At 33.3% G+C, this 24,002-nt stretch overlaps 1 protein-coding gene across 8 annotated transcripts in view; it reads left to right on the forward strand.

The window, feature by feature from the left end:
- The window catches only part of LOC132697784 (cell adhesion molecule Dscam2), a 222,408-nt gene that overhangs the window by 73,858 nt on the left and 124,548 nt on the right, over positions 1–24,002 (forward strand). The window contains exon 1 of one of the 8 annotated variants that reach the window (XM_060663436.1): positions 19,273–19,410. The exons of the other annotated variants lie outside the window; for them this stretch is intronic. Within the exon in view, the coding sequence (XP_060519419.1) occupies positions 19,398–19,410 (13 nt within the window). The 5' untranslated portion in view covers positions 19,273–19,397. Of the gene's footprint in view, positions 1–19,272; positions 19,411–24,002 lie in introns of those variants that run through there. 8 annotated transcript variants of the gene reach the window in all.

Genomic DNA, 24,002 nt, shown 5'->3' on the forward strand with positions numbered 1-24,002 from the left:
GGCATTTGGTTTTAATTGTAATAGCGTCTTAATAAAAAAAAGATAAATCACAATACAAAACAACTATAAAAAAAGGAGAAGGTCCATTCAACATTCTCATTCACGTTAAAATCTCCTTTTTAACGGCAATATTTATTATTATTTAGATCCCATTACGTCTTCAGAAAAGTTGTTTAGAAGAAAAATATCGCAAAGTGCAGGTTAGTGGGTGAAATGTAGAGGCATTCCCATCCCTACGAAAATATCATATCCATCGGAGGCTCAAGTTTCATCGTACTAGGGCCACTATATTATCTAATAGCTATATAGTTTACGTGCTAAGACATTATTTTAATTATGTTTTTGTAACCGAATAATATGAATACTTTTTTACCAAATTCACTGAAACATAGTTTGGTGATCTTTGACGAATGAACCAACTTTAAAGAAGAGATGACAATTTCAGGTTATGCTTACTTGACTCGGTTAAATTTATTAAATATGTCGCTACTATCCCAATTGACATAGTTCTAGCTTTTTTATGGGTTAATTTTGCTTAGCAAAAATAGTGCAACGCAAATGCAATTTTTTGAGATGACAGCCCCTTAATCTTTTTTATCCAAGTCAAACTCACCAAAATTAGGTACCGATTATACAAATAAAACGCTGAAATTTGAATTATAAGATAAAGGAATAAAAATCACTTGATTGAATTAAATAGATTAAATAGATATAATGCAAAATACAGTGGGTGGCGATATGCAACTACCCCGGTATACAACCACCCCAATGCAAAGAAAATCCTTAATGCTCCTAAAAAATACAAATAATTAAATAAAAGGAAATGGCTGACAGTTTCAGAGAGACATAAATGTTTATAATAATATTATGAAAATAGATCTAGTGCAAGCTTGTGATGGTACAAAAGATGATTTTGTTTTAAAGATCGCAAGGTGGGGAATTAAGGATGCTGTAAGCATCGCAGTTAAAAGGGGGTGCTTGCCGCGACACACTTTATAAATCCCGCAGGCGCGTAGGAAGTTTGTGAATTTCGGAATGTATAATATTTTCTTGATATCCCACTAGATCAAGCCTTAACAGTGGTTGTCAAATGCAAAACGCAAGTCACCGGGACCGTTGCTGAAATGGTGTCATATGATCATATTTGCGCACACCATAAACAAATTCTGAAACTTTTGGAGACTTTGTTATCTTTGTGCAACCAAGCAGGTCAAAGAACTCTCACAGTGAATTTGAATATTGCGTATAATTTAAGTTTAAATTATATGAAAGGGTGTGCTTTTTTAAGTTATCAGAAGACAGTTTTTGAAATATTATAAAATTACTAGATAAGTTTAGAAGAATCCTTGTTTAGATTTAACTTTATATATATGAATGATTAGTTGCTCTCATTTTATTTGATTATTTGAATCATTTCGATGTCTTACTGAGATACTAAATATTTTTTTAAAGACAGAATACTAACAATGTAAAAAAGATTGACTAAATAGTTGATTGTGCCGCTTTTTCGATATGACTGCAGCTTAACATTTTTGAAATGATGTTCTGGTACGCCCCTGCAGTGCAGCCATTTTAGCATCGTTGAATCTTTTCAATTTACGGAGCAACGTTTTAGGAACGAAATGTCGGAGTTTTGCATTTAAATTAGTCAGATACACATCTCGCTGAAACGGCATTAATAAATCACTAAATTGAATTGTGACAAATCGCGACCGATAATTGATGAGGGCAGGAACGAGGTGAATGTAATTTTGGACTGGAGACAAGCTGACGAGATGCAAAACGATCTCAATATATAAACTAAAATTTTCAACAGAATACCACAAAAAATCAGGATATAAGATGTGGTCGGATCTCAGTTTGCAAAAATATTTGCCGACTATTTTGCTTTTGATTTTGGTAAACAGCACTAAACTTTATATTTATTTTATTTTGTTATTTTTTGGCATTACATAAGCCTAAAAAAACAAAATAGTAAATTGATAGGGATCTACCAACATGTGATTTCAAATGCACAAATACAAATTATAGTTTTATTTTTACTCACTTCTTAGAACTTTGGGTTTATGTTTGTGTTTCTTTAGTAATGTTCAAGTCACCCACAATCACCCTCGGCAACAATGTAATTTAGATTTAATTTTTAATATTTAAAATTTGTGGCTTAACTGTTCGATCTTATCAAAAATCACGCAAATTTTATGTTTGTAATTGTCATAAATGTTGTTACACCGTATATATCATGGCATAAAATTACATTTTGTTAACTTGTGGATTAATATTATGAAGAAAAGTGTGTGTCCTGCACTTCACGACGGATATGGAAAAGAAGTCAACTGCGAAGTGAATCTTAAAATATCGAATACGTTCAAGTCCACATAATTTGAGAGTTCTCAAAACCAACCAAGGAAAGTTAATAGAGGTTATAATCATCGCATAACTAAGTTTTGAAACAAAACATAAAATATGCATGTTGAATAAATTTAGTTTTTCCAATTCCCTGCTATAAAATACCCAATTATGCACAGATCAGGTGTGGGCAAAGTCTAATTTTAAGACGGCAGCTTCAGGCATTTTCGGTACCTTATGATGGCTTTGGGAGAGATCGCATTTTTTTGGTTGATTTCAAATACCGATTGTATTTTGTGTTAGTGGACGACCAGTTAAAATTGTTTATTGCTGGATATTTTTTGATATTTGTTATGAAAGCCGTTTCCGGTTAAAGGGAGTGCCAGCTAAGTACGTGTACCTGAGGATAAGGGTTCCCAGATGTTTTTGTTTACTTTATGGCGGCGATTGGCCGGGCGGAAGGGATTCATTATCGGACGGTATGAAATGCGTCGTCAGACTGATAGTCTCCCTGCTCAGGTTAACTTCCCGCTTTTGTTTCGTTATAATCGTTGAATAAAAGTACATGTTATTGGACTGTATACGCGTTTTAGTTTCAGTTTTTTTATATCGTTAATTTCTAACATCAGAAGTGGGATCTTGCCTTATTAACGCCGATAGTGAACAGTCGACTTGTGTTTTGGTGGGGAAAAACCCCTTTCTGCTTGTGAACTAGAGAAGAAAACCATAGTTGTTTAAACAAAAACAATTGACCATGGCGTCTAATGATAGTGATAATTCCACTACCGCAATTTTGTTGTAGTTGGCAGAAGCCTTGCAGTCTCAAAAATCTAGTGACATGTAGATTTACCATAAATTTGACTCGAAAATAATGACTGCCGCAAATGGGTAAGTCATGTTGATCATATTGGAAATTGGACCATCTGATGTACAAATTTTGACAAAAATTGGCCGCCTTCTGATAAATGATTTGAAAATAATTTGTGAAAGCTTTTCCTTCAAAAATAAATCTATGGCAGCCATTAGAAGATGCAGTAAAGTTCGTTAGTTCCCATGTTTACACTTATGAAATTTATGAGAAAACAAACATGCTAAAAAATGTACTTGCGAATTGGACCGAAGATGATCCCGTAGAATTAGTTATTTACGGCGTCTCTGATTTAGAGGTACGAAACGCAGTGAAAAATAGGTTGTGCGTGGATTAATTGATAACAAAACAAAATGCATAACTCAGCTGACGAAACAAGACCTGTTATTCTGGTGGGACGAAGAACAGGAGTTTGCACGACGGTATGTCAATGTTATAACCAAGGGTGCTAAGGAACAACTTAGATTAACAATCTCCTCAATCTTGTGACGTGCAAGGAATTCTGGAATTCATGGAAAAAATGATGAAAATGATTCGAATGAGAGTGTGTGATTATTTTTAAAGTCCCTTTTCTCCGTTTCTTGGTCTTTGTCTCAGAAGTAGCAAAGCCAGGTATAAGGCTGATGTCTAAATTAATATTTTCCGTTTTTAGTCTTTGTCTCGGAAGTAGCAAAGCAAGGCTGAGGTCTTCACCAATATGTCTAAATTAATTTTTATTTTCGGTCATTTTCTCAGATGTAGCAAAGCCAGGTGTAAGACGGAGGTCTTCACAAATACATCTAAATTTATTTTCTCCTTTTTTGGTCTTTGTATCGGAAGTAACAAAAGCCAATTGTAAGACTGCGGTCTGCACCAATACGTCAAATTTAATTTTCCTTTTTGGTCTTTGTCTCGGAAGTAGCAAAGCTAGGCTTAAGACTGCGTTCTGCACAATTACGTCTAATTTAATTTTCCTTTTTGGACTTTGTCTCGGAAGTAGCAAAGTCAGGTGTAAGATTGCGGTCTGCACCAATACGCCTAATTTAATTTTCCTTTATGGCCTTTGTCTCGGCAGTAGCAAAGTCAGGTGTAAGATTGCGGTCTGCATCAATAGGCCAAATTAATTTTGCTTTTTGGCCTTTGTCTCGGAAGTAGGAAGCCCAGGTGTAAGATTGCGATCTGCACAAATACGTTTAATTTAATTTTTCTCTTTGGTCCTTGTCTCGGAAGTAGCAAAGCCAGATGTAAGATTACGGTCTGCACCAATACTTCTAATTTAATTTTCCTTTTTGGTCTTTATCCGGGAAGTAGCAAAGCCAGGTATAAGACTGCGGTCTGCACAAATACGTCTAATTTAATTTACCTTTTTGGTTTTTGTCTCGGAAGTAGCAAAGCCAAGTGTAAGGTTGATGTCTTCACCAATATGTCTAAATTAAAATTCTCCGTTTTTGGTCTGTGTCTCTAAAGTAGCAAATCTAGGTGTAAGACTGCTGTCTGCACCAATACGTCTAATTTAATTTTCCTTTTTGGTCTTTGTCTCAGAAGTAGCAAAGTCAGGTGTAAAATTGCGGTCTGCACCAATACACTTAATTTGATTTTCTTTTTTGGTCTTGTCTCGGAAGTAGCAAACTCAGGTGTAAGGTTGCGGTGTGCACAAATTCGTCAAATTAAATTTTTCTTTTTGGTTTTTATCTCGGAAGTAGCCAATTCAGGTGTAAGATTGCAGTCTGCACAAATACGTCCATTTTAATTTTCTTTTTTGGTTTTGTCTCGGATGTAGCAAAGCCAGGTGTAAGATTGCGGTCTGCACAAATACGTGTAATTTAATATTTCTTTTTGGTCTTCTTGGTCGAGTGAGGCGTCGAGAGCGTCGTCAACGTCAGTATGGCCGTGATAGAAACCATCGGACACCAGTTACTATTATTTATTGCTGGATATTTTTCCATATTTGTTATGAAAGCCGCTTCCGGTCAAAGAGAGTGCCAGCCGACGACGTGTACCTGAGGATAAGGGTTTCCAGATGTTTTTGTTATGTCTTATGGCGCCGATTGTTAGGGCGAAAAGGATTTATTATCGGGCGGTATGAAATTAAGAAATGCGTCGTCCGACTGATATTCTTCCTGCTCGGGTTAACTTGCCTCTTTCGATTCGTTATATTCGTTGAATAAAAGTACTTGTTATTGGACCGTATACGCGTTTTATATTTGTTTTATCGTTAATTTCTAGCATTCTTATTAACTTTACTCGTATTTACAACAGGCAAGAGAACGAAAATATAAAAATCTGTCAAATATAAAAAGGAATTGCTTATCCCATATGTTTTACCTAAGTCCGTTTTCTGCATATTTAAAAACGAAGATGAATTAGCCAAGAACGAAGTAAGAACATTATGCGGATCTGAATGTTTAACAATCTTAAACGGGATTTATCCCGCAAACAGGCCAAACAATAAAGCATGAGTTTATTAGAATACAAGGCAACAATGTATTTACAAAAAGAAAGGGTGGACACTCTCCATTCTTGTCTGGGCACAACCAGTTATGTAAATCAGGACAAACAAACAGAAGGGTGCAAAGGCGCTTTCTGAATTACTCTCAGATCGTCGTTCTACTATAAGCATGGACGACATTTTAATTAATTATATTGTGTAGACTTCTAGCGCAGGGCGTAGAATTTTAAGGCAAGAAGTGTTTAGTAAACAAGCTCAAAATATCGATCGGATAACCATGGAAACACGTCTGCGTGTAAATTTCAATGGAAGTGATTTCGTAAAACTGTAAAATTGTTCTTTTTTGTGGTACGGTGGTATTATTCGACTGCCAAAAAATGTTCATCCAAAAGACGCTGCACATCTGAAAAGCTTTTTCAAACAGGATACAAAATATTATTTTCGCCAAACTCGAATCTGATGCTGTGTCAATGCATAGGGTGTTTTACTTGATTAGAATATTCATATTAAGCGAACTTGTTAACTTGTCAAACTAGAACTGAATTTAAATATCCCTTTTATGATATTATTCTATGCGTGTTGCCTTTAAATTATTGGATTTAGAAGCTTTAATGTGCGTCGCAACTCACAATCCTGAAAGTTCTATCTGTCGGAAAATTGTTTGGAACTTCCGTTTTTTATTATTTTCTTTCATACCATACCACACTATAACTTTAAGTTCAGTAATCATTCAAAGTGTTTTAATCGAATTGTTCTGTGGAATGTGGATTTGTTTTCGTGTTATATTAAAAAAAGTTATAAGTAACATTTTTTTAGTAACTTTAGCTTATTTAGTTATAATATATAAGAAAGGATGGATGAATTTAATTTAAAAAAGACAGCGTGTACATAAAAAGTAATAAACTCAAAATATCAATTAAAATAACTGAAGGCTGGTTAATTTAATTGTAACTATAACACTTTATTTTGTAATACCTTTTTTTTTCAAAAATCTTTAGTAATTCTGCAATGATTTAGAATTTTGAAATATTTACTTTCATTCCGAAATTATCAATTCATTTCCTCATCAGTGCATAAAAAAGATATAAAAGTATAAAAATTTCACGATATTAAAATATCAGCTTATGGAACATCGTTGGAAAAAGGATAAGAACATGTAATCTTACTGTTCCAATATAAAATTAATTATTCTAGTTTAGTTAATTAATTCACATATCAAATAATATCCCGTTACATTGCCCAACACCATTTTTGCTTTTCCCAAGCGTATTTTTCTACGCAACAAAAGTTGTACATCAATGTCACCTAATAACGACATCCGTTTTCTAAAAAACTGAACGATATGAACGCAACCGGATCTTATCAATTTTCAATAGGTGTATCCGATTTCCATCGACGAATTTTCGAGATAAATTTCCTCCTCGTGGATTTCTTGTTAAAATGTATGCCCTTACGCAAAGAAACTTATTAATGTTATAAATTACAAAAATAAATAGCATGGTATGGCAGATCTCATTCTTCGAGCCGTGTATTTGACAAACATATGCGCTGCAACTTGTCTGGGCATTTAAATGCATAAAATTGCAGTGGTCCTCGAAAACCGTTTCAAAAGTGGTATTTTAGGACACCTAAGAGATACTGAATATCTTACAAATATTTTACAAAAAAAATTGAGAATGCGTCCTTAAAATCGATTCGACTTGCTCATAAGTAGAAAGTGACGTACGTGAAGATTTTCTACTTGTTAGATCGTGAATGTCCAGCTTAATACTTCGGTTTTCGGAACGCGTCAGATGAACCTAAATTTGTGACAGATTTGAGCTGCTTCAAAGTAAGTGAAAACCAAACATAGCACAAAACCTTTGTCGTGTCGAACTCTTTGACTACCAATCAATGGTGGTTAAAAATTTATGATTTACAAACTAATATAAAAATCTGAAAAAACATCGTTGTGTATCTTTTGGATGAATTAAATGGAATTAAATATGTTTACCTTGATAATATTTTGATTGGCTTTTTTGTTTTTAAACATATCAAAGTAAATAAAAAAAATCAAATGTAGGGTTATCTGCTAAGTTTTTTTTTCCTAAATGACATATAAACCAAAACAAAACATTTTCTGAGATCTTAGCCTAATTGATAATTTTTACATGGAACACCCTATGTATTTGATTACATTGATTTATTAGTTCCAATAAAATAAAAATCAAATATGTTTGTCCTATTTATGCCAATATCACGAAAACAAGTGAAATAAAATATAAAATGTGCTATATAATTGTAATGAGAATTCACGTGTTCTGTTAAACACCGATAAAATATAAGGGGGTTCCAGTTCAAAAAATATGAAATATGTGTTATGTTATTTTGGAAAAAACTTGGCTGCTAACAAGTTAAGGTTTTCGAACGAAGGATCTCGTTTTTAAAAAACACTTTTTTGTTTTACAAACAGAACTACGAGGTTTTATTTAACCCGCTACAAGGAGAACTAAACGCAAAGTACAAAGTTGTCATGTATATAAAGTTTTATGCAAGCGTAGCGTCGCTGGTACTTAGAATACTGAAGCTAGCATTTCCTGTTAGTCATCAGCATATTCTATCACATAATTCCTCCCTCCGAAGTGGAAAACAACAGGGACGAAGGGTTGTTTTCGGAAGACTGGTCGTCCTTGGTTTTCTTGGAATCTTGCAGCAAATGGCTCTTGTAGATTTTCCAATTCCCATTTTCCAACTATTAACAAGATTAAAATAAACATCACTCCTGTTGAAGTGGCGAAACTCCAAGTGACTGGATGAATTTCATAACCAATGTCGGGGATCGATGATTTCGCAGCTTCTCGTAGTTTTTTGATCGCATTGAGATCAATCGATTGTAGTTGGAGTGGCTGGTACTTCACATCGTGATGTTCCATATTTTCAATTTTAATGGGTGGCAGTGAGAATGGGTTTGCTTTAAAAATTTCTTCTTTATTCCAAAGCTCAGTATTTTAGGTACTTATACCGCAATTATATGGAACATTGATTAGGCAGGCTTCTTCAATAAAAGCTATTTCTTTGTGTTGACATTTCATTTGTAATTTAAGTTTCTGTTCCGATGGTATTATCAAAACAAATCTACTAGTGATTGGTCGTATTATATGCGTTGAAACATTTACATTGACTACGTGGCAATTTTTGTTTTCGGCATATTTAATGAGGGTTGTCACACAATCACCGATGGGCTGGGTAAGTTGATTTTCGCAAACGTAGGTGTCTTCAATGATTGGGCAGATTGATTCTTGATATTGTTGCATGTCAGTGCCCAATATTAGGTAGGGTGAATTAGGTATAATTAAGGAGTGATTCACAGGTACTGGGAACAGGTAGAATATTTCAAAAATATCTTTAAGAAAAATCGGAATATGGACGGCAAAAATTATTTTATCTTTTGTAAATTTAACTTGTAAGTTTGCTAACTGAAAATAATTATTTTGATTTTCAAAAATTAGAATTTGATCATCACCATAGAGAACAGTCAATTTAAAAATTATTTGTTCTAATTCAGCCGCCGATATTACTACAGGATGTAATGTGTTTAATTTCGCAAATGTAATGGCATTTTCTAAATTATCCAAAAAAGTTATAAAACTTTGGCAATTTAGAATAATTTGCATTAGTGTATTTTGAGCTTTAATGAAAGTAGTTATGTCAGTAATAGTTTTATTTGAATTATATTCAAAAATGTCTATATGTTTTTTAATAGCTTCTTGATTTTTCTGTAGAAGTGTTATAGTATCATTATAGTTGTCAATCAGCTGTTGAATCAACGAGGTTTGCTTTTTTAGTTGGATGTCAGATGAATGTTTACTACGCACAAGTTCTGTGATAATTTTATCATATTTTTGTCCATCCTCTGAATCGAGAGTACCAAAAAGCCATTTCGATAATTTACCTACAACATTTATTAAACCTCTTTTTGTACGGTTATTAGGTTTTATGTACCAAGTTTAAATTTTACTTGTTTAATTAAATATCGAACATTATTAAGTAAATTATTTCCATTAATATAGTGGACATTCTGATAATTATGTTTATTTGTATAGTTTAATGATTTTGAGATTACAGCGTAAGCGTATTCTAAATTACGTAATTGATTAAAAAGTTGAGATGTTTCTACAAAATGCAAAAATGTATGTTGATGTTGAATTATTCGAGCATTTCCTAAGCGGAAGGGGAGAAGTGGTGTTTTAATTGGGATAACTTCAATATCATTATTCGCTATCACTAATAACAGCGTAGCTGCAAGAAGGAACAGCGTTGTCCGGTTCATTAACCTGCGAAGAAGAAAAAGCTTTAGGTTTTTGGATCTGAGATTTATGAATTATTTTTTTATTTTTTGTGATAATTTTATTCCCATTATCTTGATCTATAATAACAGGTTTTCTTCGGGGTTTGTCCTTACTACGTTTTGCTGTTTTGTCAGTAACGTAAACCTTTGTATTTTGTTTCATTTCAGGTGGATTTTCTCGTTTTTCGTTTTGTTTTTCATTTAAACGTATTTTTGTTTCTAACGATGTTTCGTAGATTTGTTGATAGATAGTTTTTAGTCTTTCACGTCTGTCTGCGATATAATTATTTACAATGATTTCATCCGTTAAATCAAAGGGATCTAAACCGCTTACTTTTCCATTAATAACGTCAAAAGGTTTTTGTTTTGTTACGCTATGCATTGATGAATTATAACCTATAATGGCGTATTTTATTAAATTTTTAGGGGCTTCTTTAGGTTCTTTTAATTTTAGTACCCTATATAGTTCAACAAGAGTAGAGTGAAATCTCTCTATTAGACTGTTACTATTAGAATTGCCAGGAATTGTAAAATGAATTGCAATTTTATGCAATTTACAGAAATCTAAAAGCAAAGACTTTTTAAATTCCGTACCATTATCACACGTTATTTGTTGAGGTAGGCCGTGATGACTTATAAAGGTCGCTAAACCGTCAAGATAGCAATTGCTGTGCAAGCGGGTTCTAACGGATAAGCTTGGGCGTACCGTGAAAATACGTCTATAATTGTAAGAAATTTTACGTTACATATTTGAAAAGTATCCATATGGATGGATTCTAATGGTTCAGAAGGGGTCGGTGTCAACATAAACTTTAATTTTGGCGGATGTCTATCATATTTTGTTTGTTGGCACGTGTCAAAATTGTTAATATATTCAGTTCAATAATAGAGCCTTTTTAATGCTATTAGGCTTTCATTAATTCCACGATGACAGGTTTTTTCATGATGATATGCAATTAGGTCTTTTTGTTTTGTCCTGACAGTGACGTCAGTTAAAAGAGTTTTCGATATTACCAATTTATAAGCACGGTTTTTAAATGTATTTGGTAACAAAACAGATAGTTCTCGATTTAAATCTATTTCGGTGTTTTGTACATAAAGGCAGTACATTTTTGTTGGATCCAAATAATTTAAAAAGAATTTAATTATTTCATTTTGATAGTTCTGACTTAAATAAACAAAAAATCTAGATTTATTTTGAAATGGGTAACTCCTAATCACATGATAACGACCGTTTGTTTTTTGGTTAAATATTATTTGATTAGAGTAAGTATTTAAAATATTTTCGGTAATTGGTATATTTAATATTGGATCTTCAGCTGCTGAGTGTGCTGTCTCACCAGTATTAGGAATATTTGGCGGTTTAAGTTGAATGTCCGAGATGATATTAATTTTTGGAGTGTTTACATTTTCTAGAGGGTTAAACACGTCTTCAATTTGTTCCAATTGTTCAAGGCTTATATTTTGATCTTCTTCATGTATGTATTTATCGATATCTTCATTAATATCTCCAGGATTTCCCAGAAGTGACTCTTTATCTATCATATTTAGTTCGATGTGTGATAGGGCATCAGCGTTAGTGTTCAGTTTGCCTTTCTTATAATGAACTGTGTAATCAAACTCTTCCAGTTTTAGTCGCCATCTTAGCAATCTGGAATTTGGTTCTTTCATATTAAACAGGTATTGTAGAGGTTTGTGATCGGTAACTATCACAAATTTTCGGCCAAATAAATATGGTCGGAAATATTTTGTTGACCACACGATTGCTAATAATTCTTTCTCTATGGTTGAGTCCTAGAGGCAAAGGCTATGGGAAGATCACTACCAATTCTTCCTCGGCTGAGAACGGCTCCTATAGAAACATTAGAGGCGTCCGTTGTCAATATAAAAGGTTTTTCGAAATCTGGATATTGTAGTATTGGATCATTGTACAAGATATTTTTACAAACATCGAATGCTTCTAGAAATTCTGGCGTGTGTTTGATGGTCGCTCCTTTCTTTAGGCAATTTGTGAATGGCTTGGTGAGTTTTGCAAATCCGTTAATAAATCTTCTATAGTATCCTAGAAGGCCTAGAAAGGATTTTATGTCTTTTGCTGTTTTCGGTACAGGAAATTTCTGGATTGCAATAATTTTCTTGGGATTCGGTTTAATTCCGTTTTTTGTTATTATATGACCCAAAAATTCTACTTCGGTTCGTAGGAATTCCGTTTTATCTAGTTGAATTTTTAGTCTAGCTTGTCGCAGTTTTTGGAAAACAAGTTTAAGATGTTTGATGTGTTCTTCTAGGGATGACGAAAATACTATGATATCGTCCATGTATACTAGACAAACCTTTCCCTGTGCATCACGCAAAACATCCATGACGCGCTGGAATGTCGCGGGGGCATTTTTCAATCCGAAAGGCATTCTAACAAACTCAAAATGACCATTCTCGACATTAAAAGCTGTTTTTTCAATTGATTCCGGATCCATTTCGATCTGATGAAAACCAGATGAAAGATCGATAGTTGAAAAATAATTACACCGTCCCAATTTATCGAGTATATCATTTATATTAGGCAATGGATAGCGGTCGTCTATCGTTTTCTCATTTACCTTACGAAAGTCACAGACAATCCTCCATTTCTGCTTGCCGCTGGCGTCAGGTTTCTTCGAGACTACCCAAATGGGGCTGCTCCAAGGACTTTGGCTGTGTCTAATGATTCCGTCGTCTAACATTTTGTTAATTTGCCGTTGAACTTCCTCTTTATGGATAAAGGGGTATCTATATGATTTAGTGTATACAGGCAATTCGTTGTTCTTATACAATGTTTGATTTTATTGGTGAATGTTAACTTTTTGTTTTCATGATGGAAAATAATGTTATATTCTTTACAAAGCCTTATTATAGCAGATTTTTCTTCTAAATTTAAATGTTCGCAACGAATTATTTTGGAAATGTCGCATTTACTAAATTGTTCTTTATGTTTTGGTAAGATGTGTTCTAAATTAAAAAGTTCAAAATTTTCTTTATGAAAGTCCGGAAAAGATAAAACATTTAGAGGTTGTGGGAAATTTAACGTTATATTTTTCTCAGTGTAATTAAAAACTTCTGTTTGCGCAAAACCGTTTTTTGCAATAGAGACCTTCAATGACTTGCTCGGGAATAATAACATCATTGTTTTGTGTTACTGGAATTCTTACGTTAACAATTTCGTGTGCGTTCACAGTAATACAATATATTTCATTTTGTGGTTGTCTAAATAAAATTGGTATATTAGTTGTATTATTCCTTAATTGTTTATTGACAAGATCGATAGAAAAATTAAAACGTTTTAGGTCGTTTAATCCCATTATACCGTCAAAGAATTTATGAAAGTCAAAAAGAATAAAAGATAGGTTGGTATTAGCCTTTAATTCTGGGAAAGCCGTAATATCTGCTTTAAATAGAGTTTCCTTTTCACCAGTTCCTGTTTTAATAATAGTTGGGGAATGATATATTTTTTCATAATAAAATTTTTCTGCAATGGAAGGTCGAAGAATCGAGTGAAAACAACCAGTATCAATTAAAAGTTTAATTGCGGGTTCTTTAATCTGGATGTACGGTAAACTATTATTAATTTCGGTATACATTTCTAATGTCATTTCGTTGAGTCGCATTGGCTCGTTATTGTAAAATTTTGAGAGATTTGATTTTCAATTTCAGGGTGTTCCTCAAAATTTTGAGTGTCATTAAAGTATTCAGTTTGATTTGAAAATTCAATTTCAGAGTATTCCTCTTGGTGAATATTTTCATTTTGAAATACCGCAGATGTTTCATCTGTTTGTACCGCGTTACTTTCGTCGATTTGGTATAATTCTTGCGAAATAAAATTTCTAGGGCCAGTAGGTTTGAAATGGTTAATTTGATTATTTTGACGTGGTATAGTATAGTTTGTTCTTGTTGACATAGGTTCGGGTTTATTGTTAGGTACCTGACCTGTCGGTTTAAATACGTTTTTAGGTGGGCCAAAAACTTGCCTATGTTGTAATTGGAAAACTCTGGGAAAACTATTAGTCTGGGGAGTAAACTGATTTTGATCATGCCTAATTCTAAAATTTTGATTATGGTGATTATTGTTTTGAAAATAATTTGTAGGGCGAATCGGTTGTACATAATTAAAATTTTGGTTACTAAAATAATTTGGATTTTGTGAAAATTGTTTAACGGGTTCGATAGAAGTGTTAGGCAAAACTTTTGATTGAATTGGAGTTCTGAAGATATTTTGTGTATATTGAAAATTTTCCTCTTCAATAATTTGGGTCATAGCTAATTCTATACAGCTCGGATTTTTAAGTCTTATAATACTTTGTAATTGTCCTGGTAATCCTCTAATAAACGTCCTTAAACAAATTTGATCGTATTGACGTAAATGAATTACTTTGCTTGCATTATCCATGGTATCGGCAGGAAATGCATTAATTTTTTGAGCAAGGATACTTCTTAAAACTTGTAATCTTTTCCCAAAATCTAAAGGATGTTCATTTTTAAAGGGGGTGGCCATAAACAAATCCTGTTCTAAACATTCTAAGTTTCGTCTATCGCCAAAACAATTTAACAAAGCTACTTTAATATTGTCCCACGTTACTAACTCCATTCTATAGCCTACCAGAATTTGTGCGCGATCAACAAGTTTCATTCTTATAGTCCTTAACAAATATTGTTTTAAAATTTCGTCGTTTCCTTGGCCATATGTATCAAAAAGGAAATCTCCAGCTGATAGAAAACTACTTAAAGTATTGCAATCACCATTATATGGCAGAATACTATCTATAAACATTTTTAACAAAGTGTAATTTACACCTGAATTCGACGATTGATTAGAATTCATTTTCAAATTGATTTGACTGTTCTCTACTTTCTTTTCCACTAAATTTAACGAAGTAAAAAACGCACTTAAATTGTCGACGTCTTTATCTTCGTTCATAAATTTAATTGATTTTGAAATTTCTTAAAATTGAACTTAAAACTAAGAATCCTTAAATTATTTCCACCGTCCTAACCAGGGAAGATGAAAGGAGAACAATAGGAATTTTGGGCACTAACCTTGATTTCTCTTAGTCGTCAGCCTATTCTTCCTATTGGAATTTTCCTTGCGTAGCACTGTTTGCGGGGGTGATTTCTTGCCTTCCTTGCCCTCAGTCGAACTCAATCACGTTGGGTTTGTCAGACAGTCTATCACAGGTTCGTTTTGGAGTTTAAGGGTTGAAACCCACGTTTCGCAATCAAATCGTCCCGATGACGTGGCTTTGACCGAAAACTACCCCAAATCCGTCACGACTGCGCCAGTTAAGGTTTTCGAACGAAGGATCTCGTTTTTAAAAAACACTTTTTTGTTTTACAAACAGAACTACGAGGTTTTATTTAACCCGCTACAAGGAGAACTAAACGCAAAGTACAAAGTTGTCATATATATAAAGTTTTTAGCCAAGCGTAGCGTCGCTGGTACTTAGAATACTGAAGCTAGCATTTCTTGTTAGTCATCAGCATATTCTATCACATAATTAACAATACATTTTGTTTCTTATTTGCCTTGATTTCTTTAAAAACAAAAAAGTTGCAGCCTATTAAAATATTATCAAGATAAATTGAACGCATGGCACAAAATATTGTTCAGTTTTTGAGTTTGTCAAACGTGGAAGTGACCTTAAACAAGGCACTCACAACACAACTTAAGGCAAATGAAAATTTGTTTCGTTAATTAACAAACTACAATTAAGGTGCAACAACGTACCATTAATAAGTTTCTTTGCGTAAGGGCATTTTCGCGAGCGTGAGTGGAAAAAATTATTTACCTTTTACTATTGTCCATGCACACACCACTAATTATTTACATTACGTCTATTAGTCGATTTTATCTTTTCGCGCTCTACGTTTTTTTATATCCCAGTGGTATCTCGAATGGTAAATAATCGCGTGTTTCAGACAGGGCCGGGCTCATTCGATTCAGGTCCCTAATATGTTTGGAGAAAGCATAATGTGAAAAGATACATATTATGGACATCTTTTCAATTTTGAATTCTACATTTTTGAAAATTAGTTATGATCCGCCTCAAAGTATATCTTGACTTTTGACGGCACTTGTCGAAACTGCGAATAAAACACCAGACCGGTGAATCGGCACTTAAATATGTACGTTTTTTGTCTAAGAGATTTTACTGAGATCAACCCATCCTTTGGATAATATGTCGTGTGTATAGAACCTTGTTTCGTCGACATCTGTTTCCTGATTAATTAAGTAATTAATATTCCAAGTGAGCACTTTGGGCGATTCCATAAGTACTTGTCTTTTGTCTATTTTGGGGTATTTAAATTCACTTTTAAAAATAACTTAATGGAGGGTGGCATGTCAAATAATTATATTGGTCTCATCTTCTTCTAGCTTTCTTTTAAGTTTATCTAAAGTATCACCAATCTAGTTTCTTCTGGATATGGATATTTTCCTTATGATTCCAGGCGATGAGATTGATAATCACAACGTTTTTTTCTTCACTCTTGTCAAAATTCTTTATCGAGGATATTGGCGTTGTTGTAATTACATAGGTTTCTTTTAAAGCTTCTTGTTTAATGAATCCTCCACATATTGTATACAGTTTTTTTTTATTATATACACATTTTGCAAAATAATTTATTTTGAATCTAATGCCAAATAATTCCGACACGATATAACTGAAAAATTGGTGATAAGTAAGAATCTTTTTCAAAACGCACAGTAAAATGGGTTATTCATCTATCACATGTAGCCTACCTGTCTCTCCCCTGTCTTGATCCCTATCTATAAATTATTGGTTGTTGGGGAACATTAGGAATAAAGGTCATATTTTTTTTTGGGGAGGGTCCATCAGAAGCCAAGACGATATACATTGAGATACACCATACATGTTTTAATATGTGTTTTATTTATTGTTTTAAAAGAACATAGTAATATTCTATCCTATGGAAACTTGATTGATTTTTTCCCTATATTTTTTATTTTTCACTATTTCTTTTTCTAATACATAATTAATTTAATCTATTACCACAGATCAGCCTTTAGAAATAAAGGATCGGCAATATTCAGACACAAAAAATTGTGTGCCATTATCACTTAACTGTTCAAAAATCGCGCTACCTTTCTTTTTAGGATGCTACGTGACCGAGAATACCCGAGTGAAATTTAATCGAAAATCTCGATGCCTTAGAGCCGAATCCGGGAAACAATTGAGACTAATTAATGAAAATGGCTCCACCAAATAATGGGTTTTAATTTCAACTGATGTGTTTATGTAACTTGTTTATAAAATGAAAATATTAACTCGGCCCCGGAAATTTCCGTAACATTTCCCAGAATATTTGAGGCCGTTGCTACGGAAGACATATTTCGTTCAGTTATTAATATTGGAAATTCTACAAGATTGTAAAGGTAAAATAAGTAGCAACAATTTTCCAAGATTATTCTATTTGAGAGGTTTAAGGAAAAATTTTGCAGTTTAATCGAACAAGGAACGATATCTTGCCTACCGATCGAGATATAGGGCGTTTTTCAAATGCCTCACCCAAACCCATTGACGATCTGTCATGTCTGGTATGTTATCGTCTCTCATCAGCATAGGTCTAGCTTCTATATTTCTACTAGCTATACGGGTTTTTGGTTAGTCCGTCTTGAAAATGGCGCTTTATATCGTTCCTTGTTTCTGTATACATAGTACGTTCATTCGTGTGGATCGATATCTAACGGATGAATTCTCTCTGCTGGGATGATTCATAGTGCGAGACGTTTTGGATGGTTGGGAGAAAGGAGTAAATCTAAATGGTGTCAAAATCTCTACGTTTCACAGATGGCACAACACTGGCTTCTTCTCCAGATGAAATTGCAACTATTCTGAAAGTTCCAAGAGCGACAATGACCCAACTCACCAGGGTATGGAGGGACTAACATGTCACCAAGAACAGCAAGGTGAGACTTGTTACAACCATAGTCTTTTCTATTTCCCAATATTCATGCGAGACCTGGGCGGTTAAGGATTCCGATTGGTAACGCCTTTGATATATGGATATGGAGAAGATTACCACGAATTCCCTTTACAACTTATTTAACAAACGTTTCGGTTCCTAATGAAATCAAACCCAAATAATATCTTTTGAGTATAGTTTACTCCAAAATTTTTAAGCTATAACCCGCATCCGACCACATAACTGATGACCGTGACCGATGGAAAATCATCGAGATGTCTAAGCTGCTGAAGCTAAACAATGAACCACAACAAATCTGCCAAGATGTAGCTGTCAATGTCGACCAGTTTCTTATGAAGCTAGATCCAACGTGATTAATCACTTCACTAACATAGTGTATTATGCAATAAGTGCGGTAAACGACATTTGACTCACGAGTTTATTTGATACGAGCGGAGCGCAGTTTACCGAACATGTTGCATACTATACTTTTTCCACGACCGTTAGATTTTGGGTACATTTTTGCAAAACGTCACGAATATATTCACTGACATGACCGTTATAATTAACAAACGTCAAAATTCAAGGCGTGGGAAATATCTCCGAAAACATCCGATTGTTCCCAATCCAGTGCCGTAAAATCCCGGAAATGACCGAAGTGGCTCGGATCCGTGGAAAACGAAACTGACGTGCTAAAGTGACGTTTCTCACAAGCTAGGTCGGTGTCTAATTAGGCATTTTACAGACGGGAATAGAAAAACAGCTTTACAAAACAATTTTAAATCTCGTCCGCCGCTGCCTTGTCAGAAATGCGGGGGCATAATCCAAGTAAACTTAAATAATGGAACGAAACCATTATCTGAAAAAGCTCACACAGGAAAACTTACCCAAACTTTTGCGTGTACCTAATATTGATAATTATACTAATTTTTTTTTTAATTTCATTTTTACTTTTTTTTTCATCAAAATTTTTTCCCTTAAAAAAAAATTACTTAGGTATTTTAAATGTTCAAATTTTGGGTGAAATAATGTAACATGAGTAAGCAGCCTATAATTTATATGATAGGCGGGAAGAATTTTCTTTTAATGAAGGTATATTATTTATTAAGACTTTGTTAAATCTCGAGCATCACAATCCAACGTAGATGTTAACTATTAGACCGTAACAAAGTTACGATAACGTTATATATATCGACACATCAGGTAATAAGCTTTGCGGGAAATAGCTGTCTGGACCAGATATTGTATGTTCCTGCCAAGGATATAACAATTACGAAGTTAATAGCAAGGTCGCTTTTAATGGAGGTCGATTTTACTTGCTGAAAATTTATTTAGCACTTAAGCATTACAATAAGCGCGTGGTTCTCAGTAATTAAGAAACTGATGCGAATAACCAAGAATGTGTGTGCATGTGTGTGTATTTTATTACCCCCCTTATATGGCCAAGACTGCAGAATTTTTTTTAGATTTCCAAGATGGGATACCAGGGTGAGTAAGGATCATCTTAAACTATCTTTTTAAACGCTTTTTTAAGTATCTATTAAAATAAAAGACTAAACCGATTTGATCAAATTTAGTCTAAAAATTCTCTAAAAAAAAGGCAATTATATGACTTATTTTAGAAAACTGACCGAAATATATACCCACCCAAGCAGTTTATTTTATTTTGCATATTCTACGGTCATCTTATATCCGTCACCCAACTTAAGGACTGAGTTTTCAGTTGTGTTGGTAAAGTTTCATTTGTTCTTACGTTAAGCAAAGTGTAAAACCAAAAACAGACATACAAAATTTGCTATAAAAAAATCGATGATTCCTTATTTCCAAACCTCTACCCGTCGAAGAACTACATTAATTATAAATGCGCTGGTCAGAGTAAAATTTCGAAGTGGAAGTTCGATTATGGGTTTCTCCTTCGTTTGTTGTTGATAAATCGAAATTGCTGGCGTTTCGCCAATCATCTTGTTGACTTCTTCAGAACATAAGTGAAACTGGTTTACATTCTACTCCATACTGACAAAGGATGAAACCAGAAGATGTGTAAATAAGCTTCTAAATATTTTGTACTGCTTTAAATAATTAATAATAATAAATATTTGATCAATGAACATTTAATAGTATCAGTGATATAATTGGTTTACTGATTAATGCAGGAAGCTCCATTTCGTGTATAAATATGACAATATACGTCAATCGTCTTCTGCTATATTCCCTTTTGTTTCGTTCTCAGTGGGCAATTATAAATTTCCATTAAGACATTCGTCTCATTCAAATGCTCTGCGCGATTCGAATTCAAATACCATTTTGTTGTATTGCATCAGATTCATTAGGTGTTGAAGAAAATTGTACGCTAATTTAAAAGTGGACAAGTAAAACCACCTTGCAAAATCATAAACGAAACTCAAACAGCACTGCCATTATTGGACCAAAGTGACATCATTCAAGCAATGGATAATGATATTTTCGTAGGAGGTCTGTCTTTTAGCTAAATCTATAGCTAATAAATAGCTAATTTAGCTAAATCTCCATCAGACTCAGGAGAAATTGAATCGAAGAAAATTCAGTTTCAAGTACTATTTTCATGAGTTTTTGTGCAAAGTGAATCAGAAAATGAACCATTCCTATAGAATTTATTCATGATAGCACACAGAAATTCTTAATATGGAGAAGTAGGTAAAATATCTGCTCGCTCTTCGTGAAATCAATAAAAGATAATAAAGGCAATAAAACCGCTTTGGGTTATTCATTCGCTTCATTTAATAACCTTATAGCAATGCGTTCATTCTATGTCATATTTCCTAAATTATGAGTTTCGATTAAACAAGTTTATGATATTGGATTTTTTAAATTTCTTTATTTTATTGATCTCGTTGATAAACCGGCCTGGCTAACTTTATCAAAAGCTTTGCTACATGAATATGTAAATTAGACAATAAACCTCTTTTTTATCCCTAAAAAAGGAAAGCCGCGAGACGTAAATCGCGGAGGTCACGCTTTCTGTCCACCTACCTAAATTGCAAAAATAATAAACTGTAATAAAAAATATGTATGTCAGTATGTCAATAATCTCAACTCGTTTTTTCATAATAGAAGGAAAGTCTAAGTTCTGCACCTCCCTCCCTCCGGAGATGTTTGGATATCAAAAGAATTTTCAAGATCTTCGGAGAACGGAGGGTGCAAAAGTTAAGATTTCCTTCTACTCCTCATGGTCAGAAAACACGCGACTACAATCACAAATTTTTGCCTTTTGTAAAACGAAAAACAATAAAAAGGTTATGATCTGATTAATGAGAATTTTGATTAGGACATTTGTGACATTAACTAGTAATTAAAACTCTGCACCCGAATTCTTATTTGACAAGCGTTTCTAAGAGTACAAAGAACAACGAATTTAAAATCAGAAAAAATATGCATGTGCAGTTAGAATAGGATATGTGTGTTAGCTATGTCAAAGGACTGTCGAATCTACTTTAAATATAATATGATTAGCATGCCATTATGCCAATATTAATCAAAGCTACAAAATTTCGATAAAGGATAAAAGGATTAACAAGAAAATACTGAACTTTCGTGTTTATCAAGCATGATTTGACATATTAGACACACATCATAATTCGATATCAAATTAATTCATTGGGGCTTATAACAAAACTCCATAAAGTTCCAACTTTCAAAAACTTCTATTTTTCCAAATAGAAGTTTTTGAAGGACGCTCAGTTAATTAAATAAATCTTTATGAAAGTCGGGCTGCAAAACCGAATTTACCGAGCGAGGTGTTGATAGTTAAAAGTTAGATACTGGAAAGTATTTTATGAATTCAACGGAATAGGCGTCGGATATCTCCTTTGGTCATCTCCTCGTGTCTCATTACGTGCCGTTTTCGTATTTTGCTTTGTTATAGTCCCAGAGCTGGCTGGAAAAGAAATACAAATATATAATTGCCATAAACCAAGCACAGTTACTATTCACATCTCTATCGAATGCTGCCTAACATTAGTCGAACATCATTATTTTGGAAGGTGCATTCGACAATGTCACCCCTTGGTAAAAATTTCTAATTAAAAAAAAAGTGTAACGAAGTTAATAACGTGCCAGTGCTAGGTTTTGCAGCAACATAAGTGTTACAATATCATTAAGATATAACCCCATGTATAAAATATTATACGAATTATTGGACAAGAAAAAGAAAGTTCTGTTCGTTAATGGTTATATGTTCATTTGAATTTTTATATATTCCTTTATGTGTATTAAATGTGAATGAATATTAGCTTTCCGAAATTTTGTCCGCTATCTCTCGCACTAGCTGCCCCGCGTTTAACTTAAACCATCCCTCACTTCTCTACTCAATATTTTATATTCAAAAAGAAGTAGTGTCCTAGCATGTCAAATCCGGGCCCAAATTGGTCTTGAAAACTTCTAACAAGTGAACCGGTCAGAGGAAAATTGGTATAAATCATATGTGACTTTGGCTCATATTGGTATAATCTATTCAGTATATCAGCTGCTAAATAAGTGATATAAATAAAAGCTAAATTATGTATAAGTTTTCATCGTTATTTGTCAGGAAAATATCACCATATAAGTATATTATCTGATTTAAATAAAACCTGCTTTTGGTTAGTGTCTAATATGTTATATATGTATGTTATGTATAATTAGCAAGAACTGTTTACCAATACTTACTATTTTGATACCATATATCTAAACTATCAGTGAACGCAAAAACCGAAAAAGTCTGTATTTTAATTCAACAAGTGTTATCACAATGTTTATTATTATTATTATTATTTCGTACAAATTAATGCTATGATTCATTTCTCAAAACATCTGTCTAATATATCCGCAGGAATTGCAGATATTAAAATCTCGTATCATAAATGCTTGCGGTACTAAACTAACTAACCAACTAAGTAAATTAAAAATATTATTATATGTTTATTATTAATATTATTTTTAGTAGGTCATCGAATTAATTTTTGGAGCTGTTACGAAATAGTCCATTAATTATTAGCATCTGCGACCTCGACGTATTTACGCATCAGCTTTGATAACTAAATTTGTTGGGTTCGTTAGACATTCTATTAAGAATTTACAAGCGCGAAGAGCAGCTAACGGGCAATTTCTGCTAGCTACATCTAAAAGCTTATGAATATTTGACTAGCTCTAAATGCATGGAGTTGCATGTTCTGGGAGCATACGTTCGCGAGATAACTTTAGCGAAAACTTTGTTAGTTTCTTGAAATTCGGTTTTAAAAATGTCGAATATATTGCTGGAGACTGAAGTAACTCCTTACTAACAGCGTTGGAGACGGTACTCGCCAAAAATAATTTATTACTACTATTAATTATTACTGCTATTTTTTTGAAACTGGTACTGATTGCCAAGACTAAAAATATTATTAATGAGTCTCCTTTACTCACCATTGGACCATATTCTATAAGATTATTCAGGTCGCTTGGAAAAATTTATTCAAAAAACAGGCTCTAATAAGGTTCAGTTTGGGGGTACATGTTTTTGTATATTTATAAAATTATATTCATATTGTACATGATGTTAATAATATGCGACACCTTTACCTTTACTTTTTTTTTAAATGTATTTCTGTTTTCCAGATTATAATCACTTTTTATACTGTACTTATTTTGACATAATAATTTAGTTATAGGGAGGCCAGCAGGTAAACTCTTTTGGACTGAATTTTCTCATGTGAAATTTTAAAGATTTTTTAGTTCTGAATTTTTACAATCTACAATCTACGTCTTTACTCAACGTATATTTCTAATTATGTAAATCAAGTACAGGTAGGTGCATTGTAATTTGTAACAATTAACAAGTTTATCCTTTTCTTCTTCCAAATTTTAACCTGATCAGTAAATAAGTAAATTTGAAAATTTTATTGCTCAACGTTCCCCTGTACCCATGGATACAATTTTATACTAAAGAAAAATAATTACCTTTTATTGAAGTTTACTTTTAGCTCTGTTATTCGAATTAACTGTCGTAACACACAAGTGACAGTTTTCAGATCTATTGTCAGTCGCATCAAGCGTAAAATTTCTGTCTTTAAGTATCTATTAAT

This window comes from Cylas formicarius, unplaced genomic scaffold (assembly GCF_029955315.1).
Source record: "Cylas formicarius isolate icCylForm1 unplaced genomic scaffold, icCylForm1.1 PGA_scaffold_10__41_contigs__length_53128322, whole genome shotgun sequence".
Classification (NCBI taxonomy): domain Eukaryota; kingdom Metazoa; phylum Arthropoda; class Insecta; order Coleoptera; family Brentidae; genus Cylas; species Cylas formicarius.